Source organism: Pyrus communis, chromosome 14, assembly GCF_041283825.1.
Source record: "Pyrus communis isolate YQ-2024b chromosome 14, ASM4128382v1, whole genome shotgun sequence".
Lineage (NCBI taxonomy): Eukaryota > Viridiplantae > Streptophyta > Magnoliopsida > Rosales > Rosaceae > Pyrus > Pyrus communis.
In genome coordinates, this window is record NC_142578.1 from 15,971,219 (window position 1) to 15,985,150 (window position 13,932).

The window sequence follows — 13,932 nt, forward strand, 5'->3', positions numbered from 1 at the left end:
TTTGCTCGAGGACTAGCAAAAGATAAGTGTGGGGGTATTTGATAGGAGCATATTCATGCGACTTAAATGGCTTGTTCTCGTGCATTTACGTTATGTTTCTTTAGTTATTTTAGTACTTTAAGCTATTTTCGTGTGTTTGTAGGTTCTAAGGGCAAGGTATGCAAAAGGATGCCTTTTGGTGCCTTTTGGAGCAAATTAAAGATTGGAATGGATATCATATGCTTGGAGCCAAGAGGATGGACGAAATTGAAGACTTGAAGTAGGAAAGTTAAATCCTAAAAGACCTCATGTTTGAGCATGATTGAAGACTCCTACGCATTTTAGAACACAAAAACAACATTCCTTGCAACCTTAGGACATTATCGTATGTTTCCTTGTGTCTCCCTTCCTTGCCATGCAAGGAAGGGCTTTGTTCCCTATCTTAAACACTTCCACATATCATTCACCACTTATCATTCATCACTTATCATTCACCACTTATCATATCATTCACCACTTATCATTCATCACATATCATATCATACACTTATCACTTATCACTTATCACAACAACAACCTTGCACATGCACATTCATCCACATGCACCCATAATCCTTCACTCATCTTTAATCCACATGCATCTTCCATAAATCAAATCAGCCACATCCACATGCACTTATTCCACTTCATCATTACACCACATTCTCTCTCTTTAATCCACATGCATTTCCACCCACATGCAACCATAATCATCCTTTACCATTTCAGCCACATGCATTCATACAAAGCTTTAATCCACATGCACTCTGATAGGAGCATATTCATGCGACTTAAATGGCTTGTTCTCGTGCATTTACGTTATGTTTCTCTCGTTATTTTAGTCCTTTATGCTTCTTTTGTGTGTTTTTAGGTTCTAAGGGCCTAGGGAGCAAGAAAGTGCATTTTGAGGCCATTTGGAGCATTTTTGGGCATGGATTGGATAGCTTATCCATGGAGCCAAGAGGATGGACGAATTTGAAGGCCTTGTATGCACTTGAAGACACAAAACAATGGCCCTAACCCAATTACATTCACCTTGCCTTGGGCTTAACACAAACACCATTCCTTGCCATGCAAGGGGGAGCAATTTGGGTCCATTTCATGTACTTAAACTCTAGCCCAATCCACAATCACTTCAAAGCCATGCAAAACCTTTCAACACCCTTTAATCATCCCCCTTTAAGTTATGATTTTATTTCCTAACCCTACATGCATTATTTATTAGTATCTTTACAAGACATTATCATTGCATAACATTCCATTTCCACCTCTTTCCAACCTAATTCACATGCATATCAACCCTACAAGCATTCCCATCATAATTCCACCACCAATTCAGCCACAAAACATTATCATTGCACCACATTCAACCACTCCACATCCCTCACCAAGAAATCATTCAACACATGCATCCATAATCAGTTTTTCCAACCTTTGCCGTGCATAACCATTGATAATTCCAGCATTTCCACATGCATAATCAACCTAGTGTCACTCCCATTCATTCCCTTTAATCATTCAGCCACCATCATACATTTATTCTCTTCCCAAACACATACACAACCTGCCATCATTCCACAAACAACACCCTTTGCCGTGGCCTACATTCACATGCATTTCCAGCATTCCTTTCACATGCATTTTGGCAGATTTCACATCCATTCCACATGCATTTCCACCCTTACAAGATTTTAATCATTCATCCACCTCACAACCACCAGAAAACCTCTCAAAACCGTGCATTATCCCTTTCATTTCTGTCAAAGCATATGCATTCACCACCCTTTAAGCACATGCATAAAACAGCCACATGCATCTCCCATCACCATTTTCAGATTTCCACCAAGTTCCTAGTTGTCATGTTCCCTCCTCTTCACCTATAAATAAGCATCCACACCTCAATTCATAGACTTACTCTTCCATACACATTTTCAGTTACAAACACCAAGCAACAAACCCATTCCATTGCCGTGAGTCCCACTTCATTTTCTGCATATTTTCTCTTCACTCTTCCATCTCCAACCACTCCCTACTCCATTCCACATACACCTAAAGCCCTTAACATCTCCTTAGACCTTGTGACACAACGAAGAGGAAGAGAAGAGTGCCTAAACGTTCATACAATTCAAGTTTGAGTTGTTGGAATGTTTGGGTGTTTCTTTGATTTCAAAGTTTAAATTTAATTCTCTTTGTTTTGTACGTATGAGAAGGGAAGAAAAGAGTGCCTAAACGTTCATACAATTCACGTTTGAGTTGTTGGAATGTTTAGGTGTTTCTTTGATTTCAAAGTTATGAGGAACTAAACCCCCTTTAGCTAGGGGGTGATTCGAAACTATGTTTATATTTGCAATTTGAATTGATTACGTTTGGTTGGAATTTCATAAGTTGTGGATTCAATTCGTTTAACTGTTTGATTGATAACTTATTTATGTATGTTCATTGAGATTGCAAGCTTAATTTTCATGCGTAAATATGACGCTAGAATATAAGTGAATTTCACCTAATCGCTATGAACTTATATTCACAAGTAGTGGAGGTTGCTTATAAACAATCGCGTTAAACGAATTCTTGGCATAAGTTTCATGCGTATTCCATAGTAACGAATGCCTCGTCGATGTTTATGATTTCCGTTGAACTTAATGCTCTTTGTTGAATGTCTCTATCATGCGTATTCCATAGTTAGGGACTTTGATTAAGAATAATTTGGTTGTAATGCGTATTCCATTCAATCCAACGAATTTAGGGAAATCTGAAAGTTAATCTAAGCGGATCTAATTAACTTGGAGCATTGAGTTTCACAACTTATCGAAAGACCAACTGAGAATCAATTTTGTTTGCAAGTGTAACATGTGTGGAGAAGAACCCCTTGGCTATTCCATCATCCATATTTTTATCACATTCATATTTACATTTTGCCTTTAATTATATTCTGTCTTTTTAATTTAATATCGTCCAACCACAATTCCCCCCCCTATTTTGTTAAGTCGTAATCATTCGTATTTGTTTTATTTGTGTATCTTTAAGCTTTTGGAGTCATAAACAATTGCAAATTCGTCTAAATCAAGTTCTAGCTTCTATTTAAGTCAATTTGATTGTTTTAGACAATTTGAGTTTTTCAAAGCCATTATGAGTCATAGTAGTCTTGTTAAGAGTATTTTAATTTAGTTTTTATGTTGTTAAGTCAATTTAGAAGGTTTTAGCAAGCCCTCCTAATCCCCGGTCTAGAACGATCCCTCACTTATCCATTCTACTACAATTGTCAAACGAGGGTTTAATTTGAGTGTCAAGTAAATCTCGCATCAAATTTTGGCGCCGTTGCCGGGGATTAGCAACTTTGCTAATCCTTTGTCTTTATTTTTATATTTTTTTTAGTTTTTCGTGCATTCTTATTTCAGATTCTTAGTTTGTTTGTTTCCTTGTTTTTTAGGTACTGTGTATGACTCGTCGCTCTCGGCCTATTATAGAGAACATCTCCGACTTTGACGGTGATTTTGAACGCACTTTGAGGAGAACGAGGAGTCAACAAGAGCCACCACAACCTCCACCATAACCTGGGCTTGAAGAAGACGAAGTAGGTGTAGAAGAAAAGCCCACGGATCAGATTTTTGAAGAAGAACAAGCCATGGCAGCAGATAATAGAACCATCAAGGAGCTTTCGGCCTCGGGTTTGGATAATGCATTGCCTCTTTGTATCCAATACCCCACGGCCGCAGAGGGGAAGACTGAGGAATTTGAACTCAAATCCAGTTTGTTACACCATATTCCGAAGTTCCATGGCTTGTCTATGGAAGACCCCAACAAACACTTGAAGGAGTTCGAGGTGGTTTGTTCGAGCATGACCCCCGTCAATGTGGATGGGAGTATACTGAAGATGAAGGCCTTTCCATTTTCACTTATGGACAAGGCCAAAGATTGGCTCTACGAACTAGCCCCGGGAACTGTGACTTCGTGGGAGAGTATGAAGCGTGCTTTCTTGGAGAAATTCTTCCCTACTTCGAGAGTGATTCTCCTACGGAAGAAAATTAGTGGTATTCAACAAAATCATGGTGAGACATTCCCGGCTTATTATGAGCGCTTCAAGGGCCTTGTAGCTTCATGTCCCCAACATCAAATGAAGGAGGAACTTCTCCTTCAATATTTCTATGAGGGCCTCCTTCCTATCGAACGTCAAATGGTTGATGCATCAGCGGGAGGAGCATTGGTGGACAAAACACCAAGGGATGCCAAGATTCTCATAGCCAACCGAGCGCTCAACGCTCAACAATATGAAGGAGTGGGCCAAAGGGAAGCCCCACGGCAACAAAGTGTAAATGAGGTGAGTGCTATTTCTGAAATTCAATCACAACTTGCTAATCTTACTTCTCTTGTTTCTCAGGTTGTGATTGGTCCAAAAGCACAAGAACACCAAGTTTGTGGCGTGTGCTCAATTCAAGGGCATCCATCCGACAAATGCCCTCAACTAATCGAGAATGGTGGGTGGGAATCTGCCAATGCAATTGGTTTCCAAGGACAAAATCAAAACAACCCATACTCGAACACTTACAATGCCGGATGGAGGGACCATCCAAACTTCAAATGGAGGGAGCCACAACAAGCTGCCCAACAAGGAGGATTTAGGCCAAACCCCCCTGGTTTTTATTCCAAGCCGTATGCACCCCAACAATCCCAACAACCTTCGGCATCATCTCATTCAGGTACGTCTTTGGAAAGTAATCAAGCTATGCAATTACTAACCTCTATTTCGCAGGGGTTGCAAAATCAAAACAACCGGATAGAAAATAACGAGAAGGAGATGATGAATATGAAGAAACAAATAGGTCAGATTTCTGAGTTCCTTGGACAGATTAGAGAGCAAGGAAAGCTTCCTAGCTCAACCACAGTCAATCCAAAGGGAGGATTCGAATCCGCCAAGGCCATCACCCTAAGGGGTGGAAAAGAAGTTGGGACCGAGCCAAACAATCCCAAATCTGCCCAGAAAGTAGATGAAGAGACGACACAACCTGAGGCAGATCACCCTAACTCGGCCAAATCAGGTAATTTAAGTTCAAATTCATGTACTTCACGTCCTAATCTGCCCAATGTACCTTTTCCTCGCAGGTTCATGCAAGAAAAAAAGGAAGAAAGCGAGAAGGACATTCTTGAAACGTTCCGGAAGGTGCAAGTGAACATACCGCTTCTCGATGCAATCAAACAGGTTCCAAAGTATGCTAAATTCCTCAAGGACCTATGCAATACAAAGAGAAGAAGGGCAAACAAAGAGGTAGTGAAGGTAAGCGAGAATGTGTCCGCTGTTTTGCAACGTAAACTGCCTACCAAGTGCAAAGACCCCGGTAGTTTCACGATTCCTTGTGTGATTGGACATAATCGTTTTGAACATGCCATGCTTGATTTAGGTGCATCCATAAATGTCATGCCTTATTCTATTTATGCATCTATGAATTTGGGTGAATTAAAACAAGATGGTGTAATTATACAATTGGCCGATCGTTCTAACGCGTATCCAAAAGGAGTTTTGAAGGATGTGCTTGTGCAGGTGAACCATTTAATTTTTCCGGCTGATTTCTACGTCCTAGACATGGAGGATTCAGCCCATTCTACATCTTTGCCGATTCTCCTTGGTAGGCCATTCATGAAGACGGCCCGAACGAAGATTGATGTATACAAAGGCACCTTGACAATGGAATTCGATGGGGAAGTGATTGATTTTAATATTTCTGAAACTATGAGATATCCCGTTGATGACCATTCTTGTTTTTCCATTGATGTTATCGATTCTTTGGCGCAGGTATACCTTGAAGAATTGAACGAGGACGCCCTGGAAACAACCATCACTAAGGCCATAGAGCGCAAAAATGAAGGATTTGGGCCAATGCAAGGCCACGGCAAGGAGGAGGAATTCTTTGCAATGGGTTCTAGTGAAGAATGGCACGGCAACCATCATGGAAAGTTGAAGTCTAGGTGGGTGGGACCATTCAAAGTCTTGCAAACATTTCCCCATGGAGCTGTGGAGATCGAGAACATGAAGAATGGCACTTCTTTTAAAGTCAACGGGCAGCGATTGAAACCATACTTGGATAAAGTGGATGAAGAGCAAGTGTATCAAGTCGTGGATGTTCTTGAATTTTCAACACCATGAACAAGCTACCATGTCTTGCCTAGACATTAAATAAAGCGCTTGCTAGGAGGCAACCTAGTGTGGTTTGTGTTCTTTCTTTATGTTGTGTTTATTTTGTTACCATTCTATTTTCTTTGCCTACTTACATTGCATACAAGTTTAAACATCGAGGACAATGTTTAGATTAGGTTTGGGGGTGGTTTGGAAGTTTTGTTTTGTGTTTGTTGTTTTATGTTTGTGCCTATTTGAGGTGTTAGTTTCGGTTAAGAGTGTTTTGCATGCTAATACGAATGTATATGAGGACTATGTTTGAAAACATACGATTGGGTTGCTATGGAAAAGAGTTGCATCTTGTTGTCATTTATAAAGCTATAACTCTTGAAATTATGATGATAGAGGTACCATACTCAAATTCTGGAAGAAGAATAGTGGAGACTACCCTAGTGAGTTATTTTGAGCCTATTTGCTTCTTTGAGAGGGTTTAAAGTGTTTCTACTCCTATCTCTTTCTTTCAATTTCACTTTAAATGATCTCATTACTTCTATTTTGATTGGATGCTAAGAATTACTCTCTTTGCAGATACCATGTGTTTAGTATCATTCGTGAATGAACTCAATGAGATGATGTTAGGCTATGCATGTTTAACTACTAAAAGGCTTAAATCCTACCCAATTGTGTGTTCCATTCACCCTCGTTGCAGCCAAACACTTTAGCCCAATTCGTTCATCACCCACACCATACTCTACCCATTCTAGCCCATTACAAGCCATACCTTATAGTTTGGGGAATACCAAGGTGATGAAGACTAAAGGTAAATTGAGCTTAGAACAAGATTGTGGCATGTACCGAGGGCACCTATGTTGAAGATGCTTCTAAAAAAAAAAAGGGGTTATATATAAAAAAAGAAAAAAGAAAAGAAGAGAATTAAAATGGATACAAGTTCCAAATCTCCTCATTATAAGACATAGGGCCTGGATGCCAAAAACAAAGAAAAAAGAAAACAAATGCAAGTGAAGAGCATGATCCTCAAGAACACTTTGGTATGCCCCAAGCTCTAGTATTTCATATCACTTCTCTCGTAACCTATAACCTAAGCCTTACATTACAATCTTGAGAAAGACCTAGCTGATCATTGAGGATGTATTCATGGGTGATGGTAAGTGTGTGTGTTATCTATATTCTTAACATTTGATTCATTTCATGAGATCTACTCAGAAACTGTGCTTCCATTTCAGATTTCATATGTGAGAATTTTGATTTCCTTTACATAATTTCACTCATATATGTTGTTGAGAGACTAAACCTTAAGATCTGAGTGAAGACTTGAGTGAAATCTGTGAGGAGTAGAGTTGAGGCGAAGTCTATCTTAAGCATTTGGGTATGGTGACCTTGAAGTTGTAAGACATTGAGAAATATCTTTATACATTACAATTGATACGATTCTTTGAAGTGGCAATCTTTTGAGTTGAATGAATGACAAAATCTTCATTGGTTCTTATTAGTTTGTTGAAAGCATGTTTTAGCCAAGTTGTTTGCAGATTTTGTAAATGTTTGTGGGTGTCATCACTGTAAACCCTCAGGAGACACAACTCCTCCAACTAGGGACACCTAGGGGTTCAAAGGCTTGTTGCACATGCTCAGTGCAATCGTTTAGCCAGCGAAAGTGGTTTAGTTAGATGTTTGAGTTTTGTGTGTTTTAGTTTTAAGTTTGCTCGAGGACTAGCAAAAACCAGGTTTGGGGGTATTTGATAGTCACATTTTGCATGCATGTATAGCTTTCTTTTTTGGCGTTTTTGTATTGTTTTTGGATTAAACTAGTTGCATTTTACTTTGTTTGGTGTTAGTGTGCAGCCAAGTGTGTAATAAGATCAATTGGAAGGCAAATGAAGGAATGTAGTGAAATTCGGCCAAATTGAGTGATTCTAAATAAAACAAGCATTGAAGTCAATTATGTGGTTCCAACACCAAAACATGCATTCACATGCATGTTCACAACCTTGGCCGTGCATTCCATTACTTGTCCATCTCCCTTGTGCGCCAAAACCACCCATTTCCATCACTTAATTCATTTCAGCCATTTTGACACCAACAAACACAAACATCCATTCCGTGCACTCCATTACATTTCTACACTTCATCTTTACAGAAATTCACATGCATTGTGATTAAACAAGTAACTCATTGCAGCCATCATTTCAGAAATCAAACCCATCCCTTTGTCCATGCCGTGTGTTCTTCTCATTTTCAGATGTGTATAAACATTTTCTGGTGGTCCAAGTCACCTTTGCAGGTTCCACTCCCTTGTGGCAGACTTTACACATGCATTTTGATTAAACAAAACACATTCTTGCAGGGTTGTCCAAGCCATGCGTCCACTACACTCAGAAACCCATCATTCCATCTGATTGATGCTCTGCCCTCTGAATTAAACAACTCCTAGATCCAATCTGAATGTTGGGGGATCACACACACTCTATTTGGCTCCATTTTCTGTCCATCATTCACTCTAATTCGCCCTCTCCATTGCATTGCATTCTACATTCTTTTCCTTTCACAGAAACTGCTCATTTTCTCTCCTTTTCCCATCCGCAAGGTTCCTTCTTCATTTTCAGTCCATTACACACTCTAAAACCCCCCTACTTCACTCCATTCTCTGTCCATTTCTGTCCTAAGGGCAGAAACCATCCAAACCAAACCAATCTACTTCATCCGCACCACATTTGGAGAAGCAACACCAAGGAACTCTTCAAGGACTTCAACATCAGTTTTGCTTCAAGGGTTCATTCTTATCAATTCTATGTTCATTCATGTTTTATACTTTTATGTCAAATCTTTTGTAAACATGAATTGTAACTAAGCTTCCTCTAGGGATTCGATGTAACCTTGCAAAGTTTGCTATGTAATTAAGTTAGAATGCTCAGTTTGTCTACCTAGTTCTTGATTCATTCTCTGTTATAATTGTGAATTTGTGGGTTGATTTGTATGCTTGATCGCCATTTGAGTTAACCACAAGTTATTTAGCCAAGATTAAAACATACATCATGTCTAATATTGGTGGATTTGTGAATGAATGAAGGGAAAGATTGGCAAACATCCTGCCAAGTGTTCCCTTTGGTTTAGTGAACGTTTCTTGTGCATTACATACTCTAGATTATGAACCAAAGTTGCACATCACAATTTGATCAAATCCACACATCATATGGTTGATCATATCCAAGTGAAACAAACTCAAGAAATTTGTAGATGAATGAGTATAAACCAACTTAACAAACATGGATTTAATTGAGCAATGGTGAAATCGAATCCCTAGTTTCATTTCCATTGATACTATCTCATTATATTGGTTGTTGATTCATTGATTTGTGTTTACTTCATTCTCTTAGGCTTTCAAGTTAAAACAACAAATCTGCATAGTTTGATTAGTTTGATTCAAATCTGCCTATTTAGACTAGTTTGATTCATTTCTTAGATTTCTTGCAAACAAGTAGTTACATAGGTCCAATTAGTCCCTGTGGATTCGACACCCTTGCTTATGCCATTATACTAAATATATTCTTGCATTAGGAAGGAAATATACATCAACACCAGATGCTCGAAAGGTTAGCCGGTCATGCTTTTTACTGTTTTCTTGATGGATACTCTGGATATAACCAAATTGTGATAGCCCCGGATGATCAAGAGAAGACCACATTCACATGTCCCTTTGGAACATTTGCTTATCGTCGCATGCCATTTGGCTTATGCAACGCACCGGCCACTTTCCAAAGGTGTATGGTAAGTATATTTTCCGATTTTGTTGAAAAGATCATTGAGGTTTTCATGGATGATTTCAGTGTATTTGGGAGTTCATTTGATAATTGCTTGGATAATCTTACCTTAATTTTGAAACGATGTGTTGAAACTAACCTTGTCTTGAATTGGGAGAAATGTCACTTTATGGTGAAACAAGGTATAGTTTTAGGACATATTGTTTCAGAAAAAGGAATTGAAGTAGATAAATCGAAAATAGACCTTGTACGTCACTTACCCTCTCCTACTTCGGTTAGAGAGGTACGTTCGTTTCTTGGCCATGCAGGGTTCTATAGGCGTTTTATCAAGAACTTCTCCAAGATGTCCAACCCTCTTTGCCGATTGCTTCAAAAAGATGTGCCATTCAAGTTTGATGAAGAGTGTAATTCGGCATTTAACCAACTCAAGGAGAAGCTAGTCTCGGCCCCCATTATTGTACCTCCAGATTGGAGCCTTCCGTTCGAGCTCATGTGCTATGCATCCGACTATGCATTAGGAGCTGTTCTAGGACAAAGAAGAGACAAGCGGCCGCATGTCATATACTATGCCTCTCGGACTCTCAATGATGCCCAATTGAACTACTCCACGACGGAAAAAGAACTTCTAGCTGTGGTTTTTGCTTTAGATAAATTCCGTTCATATTTAATTGGTACTAAAGTAATCGTTTATTCTGATCATGCAGCTTTGAGGTACTTGCTCACGAAAAAGGAAGCAAAGCCGAGGCTTATCCGTTGGATTCTTCTTCTTCAAGAATTTGATATTGATATCAGGGATAAGAAAGGAAGCAAGAATGTAGTGGCTGACCATTTAAGCCGAATGATCCACGAGGAGCATGAACATGCCGTGCCTATCCCTGAAACTTTTCCCGATGAGCAGCTGCTATCCATTGAGGTAAGTGAACCATGGTATGCAGATTTAGTGAATTACTTGGTGGCTAAACAAATTCCAAATGAACTAAACAAGCACCAACGTGATAAGCTTAAAAATGATGCACGTTTCTATGTTTGGGATGACCCTTATTTGTGGAAGTATTGCTCAGATCAAATTGTACGTAGATGTGTGCATGATTCTGAATTTCACTCAATTCTAAGCTTTTGTCACACATATGCATGTGGTGGTCATTTTGGCACACAACGCACTGCCCTCAAGGTTCTAGAGTGTGGTTTTTATTGGCCGACTATATTTAGGGATGCTAGAACCTTTTGTATGTCTTGTGATCGTTGCCAACGAATGGGTAACATAGGTACCAAGGACCAAATGCCGCAAACCCCTGTCTTTAATGTTGAAATTTTTGATGTTTGGGGCATTGATTTCATGGGCCCTTTCCCTCCATCTTATGGTTTCACTTATATCTTGCTAGCCGTTGATTATGTTTCTAAATGGGTGGAAGCAAAAGCCACCCGTACTAACGATTCTAAGGTGGTTGCAGATTTCGTGAAAACTAACATTTTTGCTAGGTTTGGAATGCCGAGAGTAATCATAAGTGATGGAGGGTCTCACTTTTGCAATCGGACCATTGAGGCGTTGCTAAGAAAGTACCATGTCAACCATAAGGTCTCCACACCTTACCATCCTCAAACAAATGGCCAAGCCGAGGTGTCTAACCGAGAAATCAAACAAATTTTGGAGAAGACCGTTGGACCAACAAGGAGGGATTGGAGCTTACGTTTAGATGATGCACTGTGGGCATATCGTACGGCATACAAAACACCCATTGGGATGTCACCTTTTCGGCTCGTCTATGGTAAGCCATGTCATTTGCCCGTAGAGTTAGAGCACAAGGCACATTGGGCCGTGAAGATTTTCAACATGGACATAGATGCAGCGGGAGTTCATAGGAAGCTCCAATTGAATGAACTTGAGGAGATTCGGAATGAAGCCTATGAGAATGCCCGGATGTACAAAGCCAAGACCAAAGCATTCCATGATAAAATGATTCGAACCAAGACCTTCACAGTTGGGCAGAAAGTGTTACTTTTTAACTCTCGCCTACGTTTGTTTCCTGGTAAGTTGCGTTCTAAATGGATTGGCCCGTTTGTTGTTACTAATGTTATCCCTCATGGTGCAGTGCAAATCAAAAGTTCAAGGACGCAGCAAGAATTCAAAGTGAATGGGCATCGATTGAAGCCCTATTACGAGATGTTTGAGGAGCATGTCGTGGAGGAGGTACCCCTCCATGCCGTGGAACCTAGTCAAGCTTAAACGGAGGTACCGTCCGGCTGCAAGACGTAAAAGAAAGCGCTTCGTGGGAGGCAACCCATGCATCCGAATAGAGAAGAACTTGGAAACCCCTTTAAGAGACTTATTTTTATTCCTTTCTTTTTCTTTACTGCCTTTACTTTGCTTTCTTTCTCGTATTTGTTTATTTGCTTGCTATGTTGTGACTTTCTGCTTAAAACATTGAGGACAAAGTTTGATTTAAGTGTGGGGGGATAAACAATTTGTATTTGCATGAATTTCGTGGGATTTATTCACCTTTCACTTAGAATGTTGTTTCTTGCTGTTTTAAGCGTTTTTAGAGTGTTTTAGTGTGTTTTATAATGTCTTGGTATAAAACTCCGAAAATTTGATAAAAAAAAAAAAAAAAAAAAAAAAAAAATTCTTTTGAAAAACCCAAAAATATGTGTTTTTAGAGTCATTTGAGTCATTTTGGTGTTTGTTTGTGTCTTAGCGCTACTTGGGAGGCAACCCATGCATTCAACAAAGGAAGACTTAGAAAGCACTCCAGATCCAGATTTCTAAAAAAAAAACTCTTCTCTTTGTTGCTATTTCGTTTCTGCCTTGTTAGGTTGTTTAGTTGTTATTATTTGTTTGTTTATTAATTGTGTGAGTATATGATTGTAACATTGAGAAAATGTTTGATTTATTGATAGGCACTGCTAAACAAAGAAAGATGGTGCTTCACAAAGGGTGTTTGCTTGAGGCCCCACTACGTGGCTTTACTCTTGAAGCGGAAGGCGTAGGAACAGAAGGCATCGGAGCGGAAGGCGTAGGAACAGAAGGCATAGGAGCAGAAGGCATCGAAGATAGAGCATTCCAGGCCTCAATACTTGGCCAAGCGCTGGATGACCCAGGAAAAAGGTGCCTCTGGAGGAAAGACGAGAACCTTTGACGGTCACTGTGAATCCGACCTTCAGACTCTTGCAGCTCATCAAGCTTCCTCTTCATGCCCGTCGAATAGTTGTTTGCAAGCACGTGCAAACTTCTATTCTCATACTTCAGCTGCTGGATCTCCTGCTTGAGACTTTCCACCTCTGCCATCAATGATTCCACCTGACGGGAGCGGGCAAGCAGGCGTTGGCCCATGTTGGACACAGAACTCGCACACTGAACACTAAGTGCGAGGGACTCTTGAACGGCCAGCTCATCGGACCGTCCTGACAGCAGCCTACTATCTTTCGGAGTGAGGAGGTTCCTAGCTACTATTGTAGCTGTTGTGGCGTCCTGCATCACGGAGTCTTCACCTGTGAGAGGACCGTTAGAAGAAAAGAAAGAAGGGCGCCATACGTTACCTTGACGCGGCGCGCCCGTATCACTGCTAAGGCTCAATTCCAAGCTAAGGTTCGATGAGTTTGCCATTTTTCAAAAGTGTTCAAAGAGAAGGGATGGAGTTAAATTTCAAAGGGCCAGAGTCGATTTTCAAGAATGGGAAATTTTCAGAATGTGTTTGTTGTGGTGATCGATAGCTCAATAAAAAAGCCAAGGCGACGCGTCTACCAATTCAAAAAGCCGGAATTTCCGGCGTAATTTAGGCGACGTTTTTTCGGCTTTTCAGAAGGCGCGTTCAACTTTGTCAAAAGATTTCTTCTTTTCTGACAACACGTGGAGGCCATCATCACAACTACACATCTTTTGCCGACAAGCGCAAAGTTCGGCGACGCTTTCTCAGCTTTTCAGAAGACGCGTGCAGCTTTGTCAAAAGGAGCCGCATCTGCACTACCACGTGTCGTTCAGAAATCGAAGGGGCGTCGTTCAGAAATCGAAGGGGCGCCTGCTCAGAAATCGAAGAG

General features: G+C 40.2%; 1 protein-coding gene across 1 annotated transcript in view; it reads left to right on the forward strand.

The window, feature by feature from the left end:
• The window catches only part of LOC148691293 (uncharacterized), a 175,108-nt gene that overhangs the window by 22,456 nt on the left and 138,720 nt on the right, over positions 1-13,932 (forward strand). Inside the window, exons 2-3 of the mRNA XM_088683978.1 lie at positions 3,732-4,249; positions 5,087-5,803. Coding sequence (XP_088540104.1) covers positions 3,732-4,249; positions 5,087-5,803 — 1,235 coding nt within the window. The remainder of the gene's footprint in view (positions 1-3,731; positions 4,250-5,086; positions 5,804-13,932) is intronic.